General features: G+C 39.1%; 1 protein-coding gene and 1 long non-coding RNA gene across 3 annotated transcripts in view; one reads left to right on the top strand and one right to left on the bottom strand.

Moving 5' to 3' along the window:
* Positions 1-21,663, bottom strand: part of LOC132000015 (uncharacterized) — a 129,374-nt gene that overhangs the window by 65,364 nt on the left and 42,347 nt on the right. For both annotated transcript variants that reach the window (XR_009399153.1, XR_009399154.1), the window contains exons 3-4: positions 16,410-16,562; positions 13,896-13,971 (exon numbers count right to left, since the gene is read on the bottom strand). This is a non-coding gene — a long non-coding RNA (uncharacterized LOC132000015). The remainder of the gene's footprint in view (positions 1-13,895; positions 13,972-16,409; positions 16,563-21,663) is intronic.
* RHOJ (ras homolog family member J) overlaps positions 20,978-21,663 on the top strand; it is a 79,134-nt gene continuing 78,448 nt past the window's right edge. The window contains exon 1 of the mRNA XM_059373341.1: positions 20,978-21,614. Coding sequence (XP_059229324.1) covers positions 21,233-21,614 — 382 coding nt within the window. The 5' untranslated portion in view covers positions 20,978-21,232. The remainder of the gene's footprint in view (positions 21,615-21,663) is intronic.

Genomic DNA, 21,663 nt, shown 5'->3' on the forward strand with positions numbered 1-21,663 from the left:
ACATCATGACTAAATGATGTTGGATCCACTATTGGAGGGAAAATTGCCATGAAGAAATTTGAAAATGGACTGCAAATCATAAAGTGATATTACAAAGATGTTATATTTCCTGAATTTGAAAACATTGATTTACATATTCTTCAAAAACTACCTCTTAAAAGTCAAAGGCCAAGTAATTGTCCAAACTAAAGAGACTTACAGAAACATCATGACTAAATGATGTTGGATCCACTATTGGAGGGAAAATTGCCATGAAGAAATTTGAAAATGGACTGCAAATCATAAAGTGATATTACAAAGATGTTATATTTCCTGAATTTGAAAATTATACTGTGACTATAGATGAGAATGAGCTCATTCTTAGGAAATATATGTTTAAATATTTAGAATTAAAGTAATATGATACCTGCAACATAGTATAAAAGGGCCAGGAAAGACTATATATAAAGGGAAAAGGCATGATTAAAAACAAATGTGGCAAATGTTAATAATTGGTGATTCTGGATTAAGACTTTATGGAAGAATAGAGATAGTCCGAGATGGTGGAGGAGTAGGAGACCTTAGTTTTCCCTGGTCCCAGGAATTCAGCTAGATAACTATCAAATCATTCTGAAAACCTGCAAACTCAACCAGAGATCTAAGAAAAGAATAGCTGCAACTCTAGAAATAGAAAAGCAACCACTTTCTGCAAGAACGACAAGATGAAAAACTCACCTCAAAAAAGCGAACAAGAGGCATTGCTGACTACCCGAGACTTAATTGGAATGGATATAAGTAAAATGTCAGAGCAAGAGTTCAGAATGATGATTATAAAGATACTAGCTTGGCTTGAAAAAAGCATAGAAGACACTAGAGAATCCCTTTCGGGAGAAATAAAAGAACTAAAATCTAATCATGTTGAAATAAAAAAGATGATTAATGAGATACAATCAAACATGGAGTCTCTGAGTTCAGGATAAATAAGATAGAAGAGAGAATTAGTGATATAGAAGACAAAATGATGAAGAATAAAGAAGCTGAGATAAAGAGAGAGAAATAATTACTGGATCACTAGGGGAGAATTTGAGAGAAAAGTGATACCATGAAGTGAAATAATACTGAATAATTGGGATCCCAGAAAAAGAGAAAAGAGAGAGTGGGGCAGAAGGTATACTGGAGCAAATTATAGCAGACAAATTCCCTAAATTGGGAAAGAAAACAGATGTTCAAGTCCAGGAGACACAAAGAACCCCCTCAAAATCAACAAAAATAGGTCAACACCTTGACATATAATAGCGAAACTTGAAAAGCTCAGAGACAAAGAGAAAATCCTGAAAGCAGCTCAGGGCAAGAGGTCTGTAATCTACCAGGTAGAAACATTAGAGTGGCAGCAGACTTATCCACACAGACCTGGCAGGCCAGAAAGCACTGGCATGATATATTCAGGGTGCTAAATAAGAAAAATTGCAGCCAAGAATACTTTAATCCAGCAAGGATGTCACTGAAAATAGAAGGAGTGATAAAAAGTTTCCAGGACCAACAGAAACTAAAAGAACTTGGGATTACCAAACCAGCCCTACAAGAAATATTGAAAGGGGTCCTCTAAGCAAAGAGAGAGTCCAAACATAACATAGACCAGAAAGGAAAAGAGCCAATATACAGTAGCAGTCACCTTACAGGCATTCGATGGCACTAAATCCATACTTTTCAATAGTTACTCCAAATGTAATGAGCTAACTGCCCCATCAAAAGACCCAGAATAACAGATTGGATAAAAAAGCAAGACCCATTGACATGCTGTCTGCAAGCGACTTGTTTTAGACTCAAAGTCACCTCCAGATTGAAGGTAAAGGGGTGGAAATCCATTTATCATGTTAATGGAAATCAAAAGAGCTGGGGTGGCAATTCTTTTATCAGACAAATCAGATTTTAAAGCAAAGACTATAATAAGATATGAGGAAGAACACTATATCATGCCTAAATGGTCTGTCCAACAAGAAGATCTAAGAATTATACTTATGCCCCTAACATGAGAGCAGCCAACTATATGAACCAATTAATAATAAAATCAAAGAAACACATTGATAATAATATAATAATAGTAGGAGACTTTAATATTTCACTCACAGAAATGGACAGATAATCTAAGCAGAAGATCAGCAAGGAAACAAGGGCTTTGGATTACACACTGGACCAGATGGACATCACAGATATATTCAGAGTATACCATCTTAAAGCAACAGAATACACATTCCTCTCAAGTGTACATGGAACACTCTCTAGAACAGATCACATCCTGGGTCACAAATCAGGTCTCACCAGGCATCAAAAGACAGGGATCATTCCCTGCATATTTTCAGACCACAATGCTTTGAAACTTGAACTCAATCACAAGAGGAAATTTGGAAAGAACTCAAATACATGGAGGCTGAAGAGCATCCTACTAAAGAATGAAGGGATCAATGAGGAAATTAATTTTTAAAAGTTCACAGAAACAAATGAAAATGAAAACACAACTGTTCAAAACCTTTGGGATGCAGCAAGGTGGTCCTAAGAGGGAAGTATATAGCAATACAAGCCTTTCTCAAGAAGTAAGAAAGGTTTCAAATATACAATCTAACCTCACATGTGAAGGAGCTGGAGAAAGAACAGCAAAGAAATCCTAAATCCAGCAGGAGAAGAGAATTAATAAAGATTAGAGAAGATCAATGAAATAGAAACCAAAAGAACAGTAGAAAAGATCAATGAAACTAGGAGCTGATTCTTTGAAAGAATTAAGAAGATTGACAAATCCCTGGCCAGACTTATCAAAAAGAAAAGAGAGAGGACCCAAATAAATAAAAACACAAATGAAAGAGGAGAGATCACAACCAATACTGAAGAGATACAAACAATTATAAGAATATATTATGAGCAACTATATGCCAACAAATTAGGCAATCTGGAAAAATGGATGCATTCCTAGAAATATATAAACAATCAAACAGAAATAGGAAGAAATAAAAAACCTTAACAGACCCATAACAAGCAAGGAAATTGAAGCAGTAATCAAAAATCTCAACAAACAAGAGTCCAGGGCTAGATGGCTTCCTAGGGGAATGCTACCAAACATTTTAAGAAGAATTAGTACCTATTCTTCTGAAGCTGTTTCAAAAAATAGAAATGAAGGAATACTTTCAAATTCTATGAGGTCAGCATTACCTTGATCCCAAAACCAGACCAAGACCCCACCAAAAAGGAGAATTACAGACCAATATCCATGATGAACAAAAATGTCAAAATTCTCACCAGATATTAGCCAACAGAATCCAACAGTACATTAAAAGGATTATTCACCACAACCAAGAGGGATTTATTCCTGGGCTGCAAGGGTGGTTCAACATCTACAAATCAATCAATGTGATAACAATACATTAATAAAAGAAAGGACAAGAACCATATGATCCTCTCAATAGAGGCAGAAAAAGCATTTGACAAAGTATCGCATCCTTTCTTGATTAAAACTCTTCACAGTGTAGGGGTAGAGGGAACATACCTCAATGTCATAAAAGCCATCTATGAAAAACCCCATGAGTATCATTCTCAATGGGGAAAAACTAAAACTTTCCCCTTAAGGTCAGGAACATGACACAGATATCCTTCTCACCACTGTAGTTCAGCATAGTACTAGCAGTCCTAGCCTCAGCAATGAGACAACAAAAAGAAATAAAAGGCACATGGATCAGCAAAGAAGACATCAAACTCTCACTCCTTGTAAATAACATGATATCATCAACTTTTTTCACAGAGATGGGACAAATAATCTTAAAATTTTTATGTAAACAGAAAAGATCTCAGAGAGCCAAAGGAATGTTAAAAAGGAAAACCAAACCTGGTGGCATCACAATGCCGGACTTCAAGCTCTATTAAAAAGTTGTAATCATCTGGGATTTCATCAAGATCAAAATCTTTTGCACAGCAAAGGAAACAGGTAACAAAATCAAAAGACAACTGACAGAATGGGAGAAGATATTTGCAAACGACATATCAGATAAAGGACTAGTGTCCAGAATCTATAAAGAACTTAGCAAACTCAACACCCAAAGAACAAATAATCCAATCAATAAATGGGCAGAGGACATGAACAGATATTTCTGCAAAGCAGACATCCAGATGGCCAACAGACACATGAAAAAGTGCTCCATATCACTCAGCATCAGGGAAATACAAATCAAAACCACAATGGGATATCACCTCACACCAGTCAGAATGGCTAAAATCAACAAGTCAGGAAATGACAGATGCTGGTGAGGATGCGGAGAAAGGGGAACCCTCCTACACTGTTGGTGGGAATGCAAGCTGGTGCAACCACTCTGGAAAACAGCATGGAGGTTCCTCAAAATGTTGAAAATAGAGCTGCCCTATGACCCAGCAATTGCACTACTGGGTATTTACCCTAAAGATACAAACGTAGTGATCCAAAGGGGCACATGCACCCGAATGTTTATAGCAGCAATGTCCACAATAGCCAAACTATGGAAAGAACCTAGATGTCCATCAACAGATGAATGGATCAAGAAGATGTGGTATATATACACAATGGAATACTATGCAGCCATCAAAAGAAATGAAATCTTGCCATTTGCGACAACATGGATGGAACTAGAGCATATCATGCTTAGTGAAATAAGTCAAGCAGAGAAAGACAACTATCATATGATCTCCCTGATATGAGGAAGTGGTGATGCAACATGGGGGCTTAAGTGGGTAGGACAAGAATCAATGAAACAAGATGGGATTGGGAGGGAGACAAACCATAAGTGACTCTTAATCTCACAAAACAAACTGAGGGTTGCTGGAGGGAGGGGGGTTGGGAGAAGGGGGTGGGGTTATGGACATTGGGGAGGGTATGTGCTTTGGTGAGTGCTGTGAAGTGTGTAAACCTGGCGATTCACAGACCTGTACCCCTGGGGATAAAAATATATGTTTATAAAAAATAAAAAAATTTTAAAAAAAAGTTGTAATCATCAAGACAGTATGGTACTGGCACAAAACAGACATGTAGATCAATGGAACAGAATAGAGAACCCAGAAATGGACCCTCAACTCTATGGTCAAAAAATCTTCAACAAAGCAAGAAATAATATCCAATGGAAAAAAGACATTCTATTCAACAAATGGTGTTGGGAAATTAGACAGCCACATGCAGAAGAATGAAACTGGACCATTTCCTTACACCACACAAAAATAGACTGAAAATGGATGAAAGACCTAAATGTGAGGCAGAAATCCATCAAAATCCTAGGAGAACACACGCAGCAACCTCTATGACATTGGCCATAGCACTTCTTGCTAGACAGGTCTCCAAAGGTAAGGGAAACAAAGGCAAAAATGAACTATTGGGACTTCACCAAGATAAAAACTTTTGCACAGCAAAGGAAACAGTCAACAAAACCAAAAGACAACCAACAGAATAGAAAAGATATTTGCAAATGTCTTATCAAATAAAGGGCTAGTATCCAAAATCTATAAAGAACCTAACAAATTCAATACCCAAAGAATAAATAATTCAATCAAGAAATGTGCAGAAGACATGAACAGACATTTCTGCAAAGAAGATATCCAAATGGCCAACAGACACACGAAAAAGTGCTCAGTATCACTTGGCATCAGGGAAATGCAAATCAAAACCTCAATAAGATAACACCTCTCACATCTATCAGATGGCTAAAATTAACAAGTCCAGAATCGAAAGATGTTGGCGAGGATGCAGAGAAAGGGGAACTCTCTTACACTGTTGGTAGGAATGCAAGCTGGTACAGCCACTCTGGAAAACAGTATGTAGGTGCCTCAAAAAGTTGAAAATAGAGCTACCCTATGACCCAGGAATTGCACTACTAGGGATTTACCCGAAAGATACAAATGTAGTGATCCAAAAGGGCACCTGCACTCCAGTGTTTATAGCAGCAAGTCTAGAGTAGGCAAACTGTGGAGAGAGCCCAGATATCCATCAACAGATGAATGCGTAAAGACAAAGTGGTCCTTATATGCAGTGGAATACTACTCAGCCATCAAAATAAAACAAAATCTTGCCATTTGCAATGACATGGATGGAACTAGAAGGTATTATGTTAAGTAAAATCAGAGAATCACAGAAAGACAACTATCATATGCCCTCACTCTTATGTAGAATTTAAGAAACAAAACAGAGGATCATTTGAGAAAAGAGGAAAAAATTAAATGAAATCAGAGAGCGAGACAAACCATAAAAGATAATTAATCATGGGAAACAAACTGAGCGTTGCTGGAGGGGAAGGGGGCAGGGAGATGGAGTAACTGGATAATGGACATTAAAGAGGGCTAGTGGGGCACCTGGGTGGCTCAGTGGGTTAAAGCCTGTGCCTTCGGCTCAGGTCAAGATCCCAGGATCCTGGGATCGAGCCCTGCATCAGGCTCTCTGCTCGGTGGGGAGCCTGCTTCCCCCTCTCTCTCTGCCTGCCTGTCTGCCTACTTGTGATCTCTCTGTGTCAAATAAATAAATAAATAAATAATAAATAAATTTTAATTTTAAAAAAAGAGGGCAAGTGATATAATGAGCACTGGGTATTATTTAAGACTGATGAATCCCTGATCTCTATCTCTGAAACTAATAATATATTATATGTTAATTAATTGAATTTAAATTAAAAAATTAAAATGAAAGTAAAATAAAATTCTTGGATATATTACAAAAATTTAAAAAAGAATTTATTAGAGATCTTTGTATTATTCTTGCAACTTTTCTTTAGATTTATAATTATTTTAAATTTAAAAATGTTTAAACTTCACTCTTTTAAAATATGAACTTATTTTTAAAAATAAATAAAACATGAGGTTATTAAGACTTGAAAGATAAGAAAAGTTATCACTGTTTTCAATATCCACCATCTTGTTTAATAATATTGGTGAGTTCTAGAACAAAAATAAAAAAGCTTATCTCTTAGCAAACTAAGAACGTAGATCATTAGATCTATTCATTAAGCAGACAGTTTTAAGTATTCACGTATGTGTTCAAAATGTTATTTTTCTAAGTGTTCTTCTTTCACAGTCATTCCATGGGAAATATCTGAGAATGTTATGAGTGAACATTGTTAACCATCTAACATCCAGAAAGCAAAACCTTGAATATCACGAGTTGGTACTATGTATGGTACACTCCAAATCCAAAGATCTATGGCTACTCTACAAATTGAATCCTTCAGCATTACTGGCCCATGTTATGTACCAGGTACTGTGTTGTTCATAGGTCAACTCAGAGCACAACCATAGTTTCCAATGAACCACCAGTTCCCATGTGAATCTTTCCAACCCAGACCTCTCCTGAGCTGCAATTCTACATGGGCCATCTTCACTTGGATGTCTCAAAGGCATCTTAACATGTACCTCCCAAACAGCACACTTGATCTCCAAATCTTTGTATCCTCCACTTTTTCTTTGGGTCAATGAACACTGAATCTTTCTAGTAGATTCAGGGAGAAAGATGGGAGTCACCTCTGCATCTTCCATCTTATCTTCTACCTAAATATCCACAACCAATCAGTTACCAAGTCCTCCTGACCTCACCTCTAACTATATCTTTATCAACTTTTCTCATCTCCATTCAAGAGAAGTTAGTTTATTAATTAATATCATGAATTATGGAATCAGATTACTTGGATTGAAAGCCAATCTCCAAATTCATAGTTAGTGTAACCTTGGACAAGATACATTGCCTCATTTTGCCTCAGTTTTCTCATCTGTAAAACTGGAACCAATAATACTATCTACTTCATAAAGTTTTTGGAGTAAGTACTCAATAAATGTTAAATACTACTGTCTTCTTTGCCACACTCGAGTCCAAACAACCATCACCCCTCAAGTACACCAGCCTTTTGCTAATCTCTGTAATTCGATATTTGCACCTCCCTAACCAATATAAGAACTAGATGATCTTTATTAAAAAACACTTGTAAGCATCTCACTGCCCTGTTTAATGTGTCTCAGTGGTTTCCTATTGCCCTTGAACACAATTCAAACATTTTTCAAAAACGTACGTGTTTCTGCATGATCTAGCCTAATGTTTCTCCAACCTTTGACAGCTGAAGACCACTTGATGGACAGTCAGTTGACACAGTGCTATAAGTTTTAGATTAAAAAAAGAACCAAAGGCTCAATCCAATTCAAAATAATAAAAATATAATTTAAAAATAAAAATAAAAGTGGTCTCATGAAAGAGAGAGGTAGAACATTATTTGCAATTTTTCACCAAGGCATCCAGTTCTATGTCAACTTAGATCAGTTTCCATCCACATATAGGCGGCTTATTTTCTTACATTTTGTTTCTAGTAAACTTTAAAGTCCTAAATTACAGTTGTAGACATCAGGAATGACAATCTAGAATGGATCTTCAGACAGCTCATAATGGAATTAAGCAGATGATCCAAAAGTTATAGGATGATTTTTCACTGAAGATTATTCAAAGCTCTGTCAGATGCTGCTGAGTCAAGGGACCCAACACATACAAAAGCAGAAAGGCTAGCAATTGGATCCAATCCACTCTGACAAAATGCAATCTTGCAGAATTTCTTCAGTTTCTACTGTAGCATATAGATATGGTTTTCAAATATACCCCTATTATACATAACCAGTTTTTCCTGGAATCAGTAACGGACATCATCATGTGCGGGGGAAAAATAAAATGGAGCAATGGAGCTCTTTCACCATAGGTCAACCTTAGAAATAAACTGTCATTTTTCACTCTTAACATTAAAAATCTCAGTATGCCAAAATAATGGATTAGGCTGTTTGAGAATCTGGTATCAGTAATATACACCACTTGAGCAAATCACTTGAAAACATATGTCGAGGCGCCTGGGTGGCTCAATGAGTTAAAGCGTCTGCCTCAGCTCAGGTCATGATCCCAGGGTCCTGGGATTGAGCCCCACATTGGGCTCTCTGCTCAGCGGGGAGTCTGCTTCCCCCTCTCTCTCTGCCTGCCTCTCTGCCTACTTGTGATCTCTCTCTTGCTCTGTCAAATAAATAAATAAATAAATAAATAAATCTAATTGAAAAATTTAAAAAAAAAGAAAACATATGGCAATGACATAAAGCTGCCATTATCAGATCACCGTGATGAAATATTTTTTTTTAAGATTTTATTTATTTATTTGACCGACAGAGATCACAAGTAGGCAGAGAGGCAGGCGGAGAGAGAGGAGGAAGCAGGCTCCCTGCCAAGCAGAGAGCCCGATGCGGGGCTTGATCCCAGGACCCTGGGATCATGACCCGAGCCAAAGGCAGAGGCTTAACCCACTGAGCCACCCAGGCGCCCCGTGATGAAATATTTTTATCTCTTCTCTCATTACAGATGCTTGTGAATACCTTTCCTCTCACCAACAATTCTCTATCTCCTATACCAATTTTGTCCTTTTTATTAGTTCACTTCCATTAGCATAAAAACTACGTTGCTATTCATTCTTAAAAAAAAAAAAAAAAAAAATTCCCTGATTTCTCCAATCCCTCTCTTAAACCTCTCCAGTCAGGTTTTTGTTCTCATCAACTCCACCAAAATCATCCTTGTCAAGATCACCAGTGACCTTCACATTCCAAAGTCTCATGGTCAGTTATCAGCTCTCCTCTCACTGAGCATCAGCGGCATTTGGCACTGGTGATCACTGTCTCCTCTAGGAAACACCTTACCTGCTCTCCTGGACACTGCATGCTTGCAGCTTCCTTCTTGAAGCACTCTATTTGCTTTTACTCAATCCCTTTACTCCTTGAACCTCAAGAGGTTTCTCCTTTTTCCAGAGAAGCAAGTTCACATCTAGCCCTAGCTCTCTCCTAAAATCCAGGACCATGTTATGTCCTCTTGGTCTAACAGACACAACATCCCCCAAACTAAAATCTCAATCTCAAGTAATAGAAGTTCCCTCTTCCCAATTGCTCAGAACAAGACCTTTAGAGTTCATCCTTGATTCCTCTTATTCTCTGATAATGTGCATCCAGTCCTTCTGATGACTGGTACACCCAGAATATGACCTCTTCTCTCACTTCCACTCTGGTCCAAGCCACCCATATTTCATTTGAATTATTACAATGGATCTCCTTGCTTTCATCCTCACCCCCCACTCAATCCCAGTCCACATTTTTCACAGAAGCCAGAGTGATCCTTTTAAAATAAACCCAATCTTAGCCCTATTCTGTTCCAACCTTTCAGTGGCTCCTCATCACACTTGGCCAAAGTCCATACCAGGACCTAAAAGGTCCCACAGCTGACATTTTGCTCCGTTTCCTCACTTATTCTGTTCCAGGTACACTGGAACTCAAACATTCCAAGGATACTCTCACACATTTGGGGCTTTGCACTGGCTAAGTCCCTCTGTCTAGAATATTCTTCCCTCACATATCTTGTCCCCTCTTAAACATTCACCTTTGAGAACTACTTTCTGCTCCACCCCTCTTCTGACCAATGATTCTTATTTACTATAGTCTTCTTATTTTCCAATAGCACTTATCACCCATTAAGGTAATTTACATATTTGCTATGTTCATTGTTTATTATTTACCTCCTTCCACTAGAATGTAAATTCCACAAGGGCAATGATAGTGTTTACCTGAGTAGTTCACCACAATATTCCTAGCACCTGGTAGGTGCCCCATGAATATCTGTTGCCATAATTAATAAATCCATGGTAAACTGGATTTGCCAGACTAATACTATACATTGAAGATTATATAAACAATTGATTATTAACAATGATTCTAAAAAGGTTTGATTATTATCATATGGTTTCACTCATATGCAGGACATAAGGAGTAGCACCGAGGAACACAGGGGAAGGGAAGAAAAACTGGGGAAACATCAGAGAGGGAGACAAACAATGAGAGGCACTAGATTCTGGGAAACAAACTGAGGGGGGACAGGGCATGGGGTAACCAGGATGGGTATTAAGGAGGGCACAAGTGGTGATGAGAACTGGGCGCTGCACACAACTAATGAATTGCTGAACACTATGTCAAAAACTAATGATGTATTATATGTTGCATTATATGTTCAATTACAATTGAACATAAAAATTTAAAAAAAAATAAAAAGTTTTGAAGAGCAAGTATGATATGGCCTTCAGATTTGGACTTGGACTTGAATCCCTGATACATCACTTAACCTATCATCTCTGTGACTTTGAGCCCAAGATTTCATTTCCATTTAATAACAATGGAAATCACATCACCTCCCTCTGATCTTTGAAAGGATTAAATGTGATATGTGCAAAATTAATCAACACAGTGCTTAACATGTAATAGTTTTTCATCAAATGTTAGAAGGTCCATCTCCCTTTTCTCCTTCCTCCTTGATAATAGGAAGAGTTACTTGCTCGTTCTGGTATAGGTTGAGCAGAGCTGGAAAAGGATTTCACTTTACATACTACTTAGTTTACAGTATATGCCTGGAGCACTGGGTTGAGAAGGATTTGATGGCCAAAGTTCAGATTCAGCTAGAACTTGCACCATGATGGTAACTAACTAAGAACTGAGGGAGGGGAGGGAATGGTGGTATCTAAGTGGAATCTATCATCCTGGTTTTAATGGTCTCCCCTAGTGCCTCACAGAAGAACCCTCTATTTCTCAAAATGCTCATGTGGTTTTTCTAGCAGAACTTTGAGAGGAGCTATATTATATCCAGCATCAAGTGTAGAATTATTTCTGAGGTTACGTGAAGGCTTAAGGAAAGACAGCAGAAAATCTATATTTCTACAGAAGGCTTATCAAGATATCTGAGCTGTCACTCCGTTTTATGGAGTCTTCCATTTTTCAGTATATTTCAGTATACTCAGGGTCTAAAAGTGCAGAAGTTCAGCTAATCAGGCTTCACAAATCCCATCTCCTCAACTAGATTTGGAAGGCCCATATTTACTCTAAGGGAACTTTTCCCAATGACATAGAGAAAATTTTGACTTTTTTTATAAAGATCTTCAATCCAGACTAAGCATTTTATGGATTCCAGTGGTGTAAAAAATATTAAGAAAAGTGCAGGAGACAGATGTTAACTGAAGAAAAGAACATTAGACATGAATACAATTATTCTCCTAAGATGTTATGTTATTCATCAAGCTGGTGTGGCCTAGTAACAGTAACTTAAGATTTTCATGGCATAGAGAATGTAATAGCTAAATTTTTTTAAAAAAATGTGTTATGGCCAAGATATATTCTGGAGGAAAGAGGATGGGCAAAATAATATTTAGTTCTTTTTTTTTTCTAGTTGGTATCAAAGGCAGCAACTTATCGGAAAATAAGCTTCAGTACCTAAGAGAAGGAAATAAATGTTTCCTATTATATGCAAAATTTATCTACTGGAGAAAAAAAAAGGAAACAAACATTAAATCAAACAAAAGGTTGGACGGCTCTCATTCTATTTGAGATCAAGATACATGGAGCTAAAGATAGCATCACAACATCCAAGCAGTTTCACCCTTACCCACAGTCGTGACCCTGTTGTGATTATGTAAACGATAGCCATGAAGACAAACAGGGGAGAAGGGTATTTGACAGTCACCTTTGATTCGGGGAAAAACTGAAATCAGCTGCAGAGGTGATTCACGAGGACAAGTGGTGCTTTATCAACACCTTCAGTAAGAACAGAGGAGTATCGACAATGACCTAAAGTACAAGAGTTCAGAAACAGATCCGCTGCCCCACATGGCTTACAGGCTCACCACAAACAGCCTAAAGGAGGTTTAGCTTATAAAGCACAGCACTGAACATAGCTACAGCTTTATAAGCTCTCACCTAAAAGGCCAAGGAATCTAACTGGAGGGTGGATGTTGAGTGTAGGGCTCTCCTTGTTTGAGACTCACCACCGGTGATCCGTTCTTAACATAGCCAGGTAAACAGTGTGGGTTCCCTAGCCAGACTTCCTGTGGGAATCCCCACTTTGCCACCTCCTAGCTGTGCAAACTTCCTGTCTCTGGGTCTTGGTTACCTCTTCCATAAGACGAGAATTTTTCTTTCACTATCACGGTGTATTATAAACATATTATTACAAGAATACTGGTACGTTCCAAATAAAATATATTTTACGGCTTAAACAAAGGAGAAGATACATTTGTAATATTTAGACATTTTGGAATATAAATACACATCTTCATTTAACTCTAGAGGATCCTTAAGTTTGGCTCCTGGGTAATATATTAACATCTATTCCCCATCCCCCATTCAGGAAGTCATACAAATATCCTATCAATAGGATATATTTAAAAGATAATCAGTAAGACACATGGTTAAAATTAAGGAATAGGTATTTTTTTATTTTTTTTAAGATTTTATTTATTTATTTGTCAGAGAGAGAGAGCACAGGCAGACAGAGTGGCAGGCAGAAGCACAGGGAGAAGCAGGCTCCCTGCCAAGAAGGAACCCAATGTGGGACTCGATCTCAGGATGCTGGGATCATGACGTGAGCCTAAGGCAGCCGCTTAACCAACTGAGCCACCCAGGCGTCCCAAGGAATATGTATTTTTAAAGCTTTTCCTTGTTTTTTCTGCAGGTTGAGAATTTAGTGGTACTTATACAGTTACGGTAAGGATTAAATACACTAATAAATACCATCATGTTATGTACTATATTATTAGCCATGACTCTTATTATCATTGTAACTACAAATAGTACTATTATTATTACTATATCTTACTATTATACTACTATTATTATTCCCCTTCCTCAGATCAACATCTGTAGTTTCCTCTCTGAACATCATCTTCCATTTTCAACTGGTGGGCTCCTGGTGTGGACCTGATTGGTATAAACCAATTAGCATATTATCACTGAACCCAAATCAGAGAGAAACCTGGCCCTTGTGTAGGAAATCCTGAGACACACACACTGTCCTCTCCACCGGGCTAGGTAGCTAAAGAAGTGAAACTCACCTCACTTGTGGCTATGGAGTATCCTGGAGATGCTGAAGATGGATCCCGCCCAGAAGTAGGAAGCCAAGAATGAATCCTAGGGGCAACAATAAACCCTAAGTCAGCCAAACCCAAAGCCAGCTACCCCCGCATGTTCAGTTATGTGATTATAAGCCTCTTTTAGTTCAAGCTAGTTTGGATCAAATTTTGTTTCTTGACTCTTTTATATATTCATGACTACATTTATAGAGCTATTATTAATATAGTTTCATTTAGAAGACAGAGAATTATTATTTCATGTTTCCCTCAGTCTGCACAAATGGGGGCTTAAGTGTCTTGCACCCTGTTCTTAACCATGTATCTTAGTCCGTTTGGCCTGCTATCACAGAATACCACAAATGTTATAAACAGCAGAAATGTACTGTTCACACTCTTGGAGGCTGGGAAGCCAGATCAAGGTGCTGGCAGGTTTGGGATCTGGAAACCTGCTTCCTGATTCATGAGCCATGGTCTTCTCTCTGTGTCCTCATGTGGTAGAAAGGGCTAGGGAGCAGAGGTCTCATGTATAAGGGCACTAATCCCATTCATGAGGGCCCCACCTTCATGACCTAATCACTTCCTAAAGGTCCCCCTCCTAATCCCATCACAAAGAGTTTCTATATGTGAATTTGAGAACATTCAGTCCATACTGAAAGCAAACATGTAAACCCAAAAGCCAAATCTGAAGAGCAACTCAACTCAAATTATAATCACAAATGCAGGAAATGATAATCCAGCATTTCACAGCTTTGTTAAACAAGTCATCTCTACACGCCTTGTCTCAAATATCATGTGGCAGTTTATCCAAGATCTCCTCATTGCTCTTTCAGGCACTAATCTGGGCTCTTCCAAGTATAAGTAAGGGAGATCCATCCCAGATTAAGGTAGGCCAAAAAGATAATGTAACCGTTCATTCAAAAGGGAAACCCAGGGCTCTGTTAGGAATAGTCTGATCCAAGAGCTCAAATTATGTGATTAAGAATCCATTTTTCTCTCTTAACAGCCATGTTTTTCTTTAATATAATGGGAGCTCTAGAAGCAGGCTGCCAGATTGAAAATCCCAATTCACCACTTCCTAGCTGTTTGACATTAACCAAATCACCTGACCTCACTCAGCCTCGGTTTTTTATCATGAAAATGGAGGAAATAATAATATTCACCTCATATGCTTTGGGGGAAGATTAAATGAGTTAAAAATGTATGCTACTGGGAGCACCTGGCTGGCTCAGTCAGTTAAGCATCCCACTCTTGATTTCAGCTCAGGACTTGATCTCAGGGTTGTGAGTTTGAGCCCTGTGTTGGTCTCCATGCTGGGTAAAGAACCTACCCTAAAAAAAAATTTTTAATACTACTTTATCATTATCATTATGATCAACATGAGGTAGGATACTTCCACCTGGTGATCCTTAGTGAAAGAAATTCCAGGGGAGAAGAGCATCTATTTCTAGAGAGCAACAGCTGATGCCCCAGAAATCATTCTTATTTGCCAAACCTAGATCAAGTACCTGATCCCACCCTAGAGGGTGGCATTAGCCTGAGCTGAACAACTTGGACTATGGGTAGACGGTAGAAGGAAAATTGGAGTGCCATTCCCCGAAGATGAAAGATATCTAAGATTGACAAAAGCAACAAATGTGATCATTCAAATAGTAAATAATAGCAGTTGCCATTTTACAGAGTGAACAACAGTATTCATGAAAAGGGCATAGCCTCTGAGCCCCGTTGTAAAGAGAATTCCTTTATTGTTTAAAAAGTTGTATTCGATGATTATAAAAACTCCCTCCCAGACTCAATGAAATTGAGGTTTGGAAGAATTCTGAGACCTAATAAAAATAAAAATACAACAGAAAAAAACCTTGGGCATCTACAGAATAGACAACAATTATCACAAAGTCTCCACATTTGAGAAAACAAATAAATGATGGTACGGAGCATTTGCGATAATTGGAATTAGCCATGAATGCTTTGGAGACGTGCATAGTGTTGGAGGATCACCTTCCTTTCAATATGAAAGAAAAAAAATAAAGTTTGGATAAAAGCTTGCGTATGTGAAATTCACAAAAACAAAACCATTTTACCAATTTTCTCATTATAAAGTCAATAAAAATTATATTATTTTATCATACAAAACTATGGTCTAAAGAAGTTACCTTCAGAACTTCAGAGTAGACAAAAGAAACATACATCTCACAAAATCAATTACAATTTCTTTAATTTTCCAAAAAGTAAGGAAAAGTACAAAATAACTTCCAAATATAATGTGATCAAAACCAAAAGAAGCAAATTAAAAACCACTAGCATTGTTGAAATACTCACAGTACTTTTAATAAGTCAGCACAATAGTGAATAGAAAATTCACAAAAAAGAAAATTTCATAAAATTGAATGGAAAATAAAACACTTTGCAAGAATTCTCCTTGTTGACAATAGAGGAGAGTCTTTTCTAGGGCACTCAACCTGAAAGCCCTGTGTCCTTTCACAGAATGACTCCACCTACCTTCTGCCCTTGGTTGCTGGGGTTACAATCACAGAAGCCTTTGTCTTCCTCCCTTTGTCCTGGGGGTTTTAATAGATTTGCTTGAAGCTGTTTACTTTTTCTTCACTCTTCACTTATCCCCTGGGATTTAGTTTCCAGATCTTTCCTCAGTCCCTGTCAGGCACAAACACCAAATCTGAGATCAGAGCTGAGGTCTCATTTAAGCACTGGCAGTCTTTATATCTCTCTTTATTCTGATGCAGGTGATTTCTAGGCACAAATTAATTAGCAAATGGTTTCTTCAAGAGGTGTGATCACACACATTACGTCCACAGAGAAGAGTTGCATTTCCCTCGCCGTTTAGTGTCTCACCAACGAGGAGCTGGTCAGTAACCTGCTGGCTCTCAGGAAGATTGATTTGTGGGTTTAATCTGGTCATAACCACCAAAACACTTCCTTATATACAAGCCACATCCCATGTCCCCTGCCCTTCAACTCCTCAATCTTTGTATCAATTTTTCATGTAACAACCAGGCCTCCTAAGCATAGGGCACATTTGGAGTTGTTTTTCTAGCAGAGGTAGAGACTTACACCACTCTTTTTCACTTTCAGCAACAGATTCTCCCATGTAAAAAGGGCAATAAGGTGTGGCAGGGCCCTGAGCCCACAGAAGTTCAGCCTGAGGCAGTGACACTAATCCTTTCCCACTCAGATAATGACCAATCTGGGGCCCATATCACTAACAGGTTGAAATAATCATCAAAGATCTTTGTTTGACTAGAAGATGGCTATTTCCGAAAGCTATTCCTGCTCCAAGGCCTTGACAAAGAAAACAACTTAGCACCCCCTCAACCTCAAACTTATCTGCCTTCCAAAACATACCTCTTCAACCTGGAAAATCAGGAATCAATCCAAAATCTTTCCAAACTATTACCTATCTCTTCCAGATAGGAGAAACTTGAAAGATCCCTAACCTCTGGGCTTCTACGGAGGGGAACCAAAAAAAAATTTTTAATAGTCAGACTGTCCACAAGCCTGAGACAAAGCTTTGGTTTGTTACAGTTTGTTACAGTGAAATACAGAAAACACACACACACACACACACACACACACATGCCTACACACCCCTTAATCATTACTAGCCAAATCAGCCTCTTCTTTCTTAGACAGAAAGAAGTCCCCATCTGCCTGAGATTCACAAGTGACTACGTCTATCAGAATTAAAAGATTCGGCAAAGAAAGAAAAAAATCCTCCAAGCAAGGAAAAAGGAAGCCATTTCAAGAACTATAAAAAGAGCATATCCAATAAAATGTGGCTGATAAATGATTATGATATCTTATCACACTGTATCATATGACATGTGATTGTAACATGGGCAATAGTCAGAGGCTGAGAACAGCTAGTCTGACAGATTAAAAAAACACAGATACATGTGTGTTCGTGATCATGACGTCTCATCCCTCTGGGGGAGCAGCCGTTCCAAACCAGGCTAGTCCTAGGACAGCCTGTCAAGTTTTAGCAATGTCCCAACTGATCTTAAGGGTTAGGTCCAGTGGGAGATTTGGGTCAGAACTCCTAGAACTATGCTTCCCCTTTCTGTCTCCCACCTCCCCACTTCCACTAGAGGCCTGACTTCCGCTTTAGCCCCAGAGAAGGCCTCCTATGGAACAGGGGGTGACTCGTGGCTGGGCTGAACATTTTGGAATCACCATAACCACAGCACATCCCACATTCCTAAGACTGGATTCAAAACATTCTCCTATGGAGAGGCTAATCCAGAATCAGAGTATCTGACTCAATTGCCTTATTTCCCTGTGCAACTTCTAGTTTCAAGCACAAAAGAAAAAAAAAAAAAAAAAAAAAAAAAAGAGGAGAAAAATCTGGGCTCTTTAATAAAGTCATACTAAAACTGAAAGCAATCAGAGAAGTCAGAATTTTATACAAAAATGCTCTCTTGGCATTTGGGAAAATTCATGTGAAACCAGAGCTCAGAGGACAGGAGGGAGCCAAGGAATTGAGATCTCAGAAAAAAGCAGGAAATATTACCCAACAAGATTTCACCACGTACTGGTAAGTTTGTGTAAACTTGGTGCTCGAGGTAAACCAATAATTAATGGCTACAAAACCACCACTCGATCATTCAAATGGCCCAAGATCCTTAAAATACAGGCATCTGGTTGAGACTAGTTCAACACATGGTTTTCATACTATTTCTAAATTCCTAACTATAAATCTTTGGAATTAAAGCATATTCTTGACTATTCTACCTGGACAAGGAAGCAGTCACAGTTCCATGGATTCAGAGACCTATAAAAATAAGACTGAACTATCTTCGCTTTTTTTTTTCTTTAAATTTTGTTACTCTGGCTTGAGCCATCTTTTAATTTTTAAAAAGATTTATTCTCACATGGACAAAGTGATTCACAGAATCAGCAGGCTACTGAAATTTTAACTCTTTTGCCATTTTCCATAGAATGTCTTAAACATTTTTTTTCTTATAAATCTTCAGTCTGGCAGGGGGAAGCAGTAAACAGTGATGAAACAAGTTTATTTCCAGAGATGGAGCCAACCTTCTTAACTGCCATGCCCATCTTTGCATACAATCCGATCTGGCAAATGTATCAGTCCTCTGAGTTAGAGGTCAAGGACCACACTGGATGCTTCCAGTCTCTTCTTGTCCCAATTTGTAGTCACATACCAACTGGCATGGACTTAAATATCTGTATGTGATGACACACGATTTAGGTTAGACACAGATGTAGATAAATTTCACCCAATCCAATTTCTCAGTTTTTTCTTAGGCCAAGTGTTCAGTGGGCTCAAGTGTATTTGTGGTGGAGGAGTGTAGGTGGGGCCAGCCATTGCTTGAGAACTCCATATTTGAAGGGAATATTCATTCCATTCCATATTTACTGCCTGACCTCAGGGACAAGGTCAAAGTCAGAACCCCTTCCAAGTTCTGCCAAACACCTATCATCTCACTGTGCTCAAAGTGGCCTTTTCCATCTTCAGTTTGGGGTTCCTGACGTTGTCAATCACTCTACCTGCCCAGATTTGTGCCACCTTCACACTTGAGGGTTTTTTCTAGAAGAAAAACATAAATTTTCAAGTTGCAATCTTTATCACATATTCCCAGTATTTCAGGTAGACTAAATGAAAATAAAATTATCTAGAACACATGCGGTCTATAGGTGCCTTCAAATGCTCCTGAATGACATGAACCATAAAGAATTCACAACTTCCATACTGCTAACATAATCTCAACTAACTAAACTCTTTCTGTGATCTGAACTACTGTGATCTGTTACTATAATCTAAAACAGAATAAATCTGGGGTTCTATCTGTTACACTGTAGCATATATATGTTATGTATGTATGTATATATGTATGTATATGCATGTAGCATTTTATATATATACATAATACTGATATCCTATATTATTGTATATTACTATATTATGTATATTATTGTTAGCCACCTATTAAAACAGACATCTCCCCCATCTCCTCCCCACACACAAGAAAACCCCCTCAAATCAATTGGGTAATCTAAATGCTTGAAAATAAGTCCTCACAAATCTCAAATTAACTGAGACTCCCCTATCAAAAAAGTCTTGATCCATTCGTCAAAATCACTTCAGAGTTCCACTTCTTCTCCACAACCAAGTGCATTACTCAAACACAGGGCTTCAGAGGAACTTCATTTTGAGCAAACCAAGAGATAAATAAATTAGCTGCCAGTGGCTCCCTTAGTAATGGCAGAGGACCAGGCTGACCCAAGGGGATAGGAGTAAATCACAAAGGGAACCATCCAAGCAAAGGCAGCATTAGGGGACCTGAAGCAAACCAACACAGCCGTCCCACATACTTTCATTTCCAAGACCGTGAGCCAAGCACAAGTGTGTTTATTCGCTAATAAGAAGATGCAAAAGTCCCATGTCTGGTTGATTTCTTGTGTGCTCCGACCATAAAGATGTTTGTGTCTGCAGTACACGTCTGAGTGTTGTGCCCAAATGTGGCAGCTCATAAACTGACCACATGTGTTAAACTTACGATCTATAAGAATGTATTCCTTTGAAACAATGTAATGCTGGAAGGTTTTCCTCTCTCTCTCTCTCTCTCTCTCTCTCTCTCTCTCTCTCTCTCTCCCCTGGATGAATTGCCTAAAGTTTCTCATTTAAGTATGTGAAGAACTGTCCATTTTTACTTCGCAGAGCTTTTCACTGGTGACTCAGGGAGGGATGATGTCATATGTTATCCTACAACGGCTGGTTCTCTCTGCTCACTTAAACCATTCCCTCTGGTTTCTGTGGCAGACAGCGCTCGCCAGTTTCCATCCCGTCGTCAGCTTCTCCTCAGCCAGCCCCAGGCAAACAGCCTCCCCAGCAGCAGATGAAACAGGAAGTCTGACAGCTTGAGTCTGCAGTGGGACCCCTAGTGTTTTCCCACTCCATGCCCTGGCAGCGTTCCCCACAAGTACACACACACACACACACACACACAGAGCTCCCATTGTTGCAGCCTTCCCCAGCCCACTGATCCTAATATGGAATGCAGCAGGAAACCCATGATTTCCTGATACTCGGCAAGCTGGAGGAAGCAAGGGAAAACTCCATTAAAAAGCCCAGCTTCCCTCCATGTTAGATGTGAAGTGGAAAAGAGGAAAGATTTAGCAGAATTCTGTGTCTTCAGCCAGGCTGGAGAGGGGAAGGGCACAGCGAAACCCTCGAGCTGTTGAGATTTCTAGACTGCCAGGAAGCCCCTAGAATTCAGAGAAAAATGAGGGTTTCTTAACTCAAACTAGAGGGGAAAGGGGACAGATGCTTTTAATCGTTCTCCCAAATGTGTGCTACCTTTCTTGACCAGGATGGTAAGCATGAGGGCATGTGCCAGCTGCCTCGGACAGGTCCCTGTGACCCCAGGCACCCCAAAGAAGGCAGAGTGATCTCCAGCCCGCTGCTCACTCGCTTCCCGCGCTCCATGGGCTTGGGGAGAAGCAGGAGAAGCCACAGCAACTGCCCGGTCCCAGCAGCTGGAGCCGCCCAGATGAGCTGCACAGAGGGAGGTGACAGCAGCTGTGGCTGCGGGGGCACGGAGGAGAAGAAGATGCTGAAGTGTGTGGTGGTGGGAGACGGAGCCGTGGGGAAAACCTGCCTGCTGATGAGCTACGCCAACGACGCTTTCCCAGAGGAGTACGTGCCCACTGTGTTTGACCACTATGCAGGTAAGGGAAGGAGCAGAACCCGGCGGGGGACCGGGTGCACGCTGCGGGC

This window comes from Mustela nigripes, chromosome 13 (genome assembly GCF_022355385.1).
Source record: "Mustela nigripes isolate SB6536 chromosome 13, MUSNIG.SB6536, whole genome shotgun sequence".
Lineage (NCBI taxonomy): Eukaryota > Metazoa > Chordata > Mammalia > Carnivora > Mustelidae > Mustela > Mustela nigripes.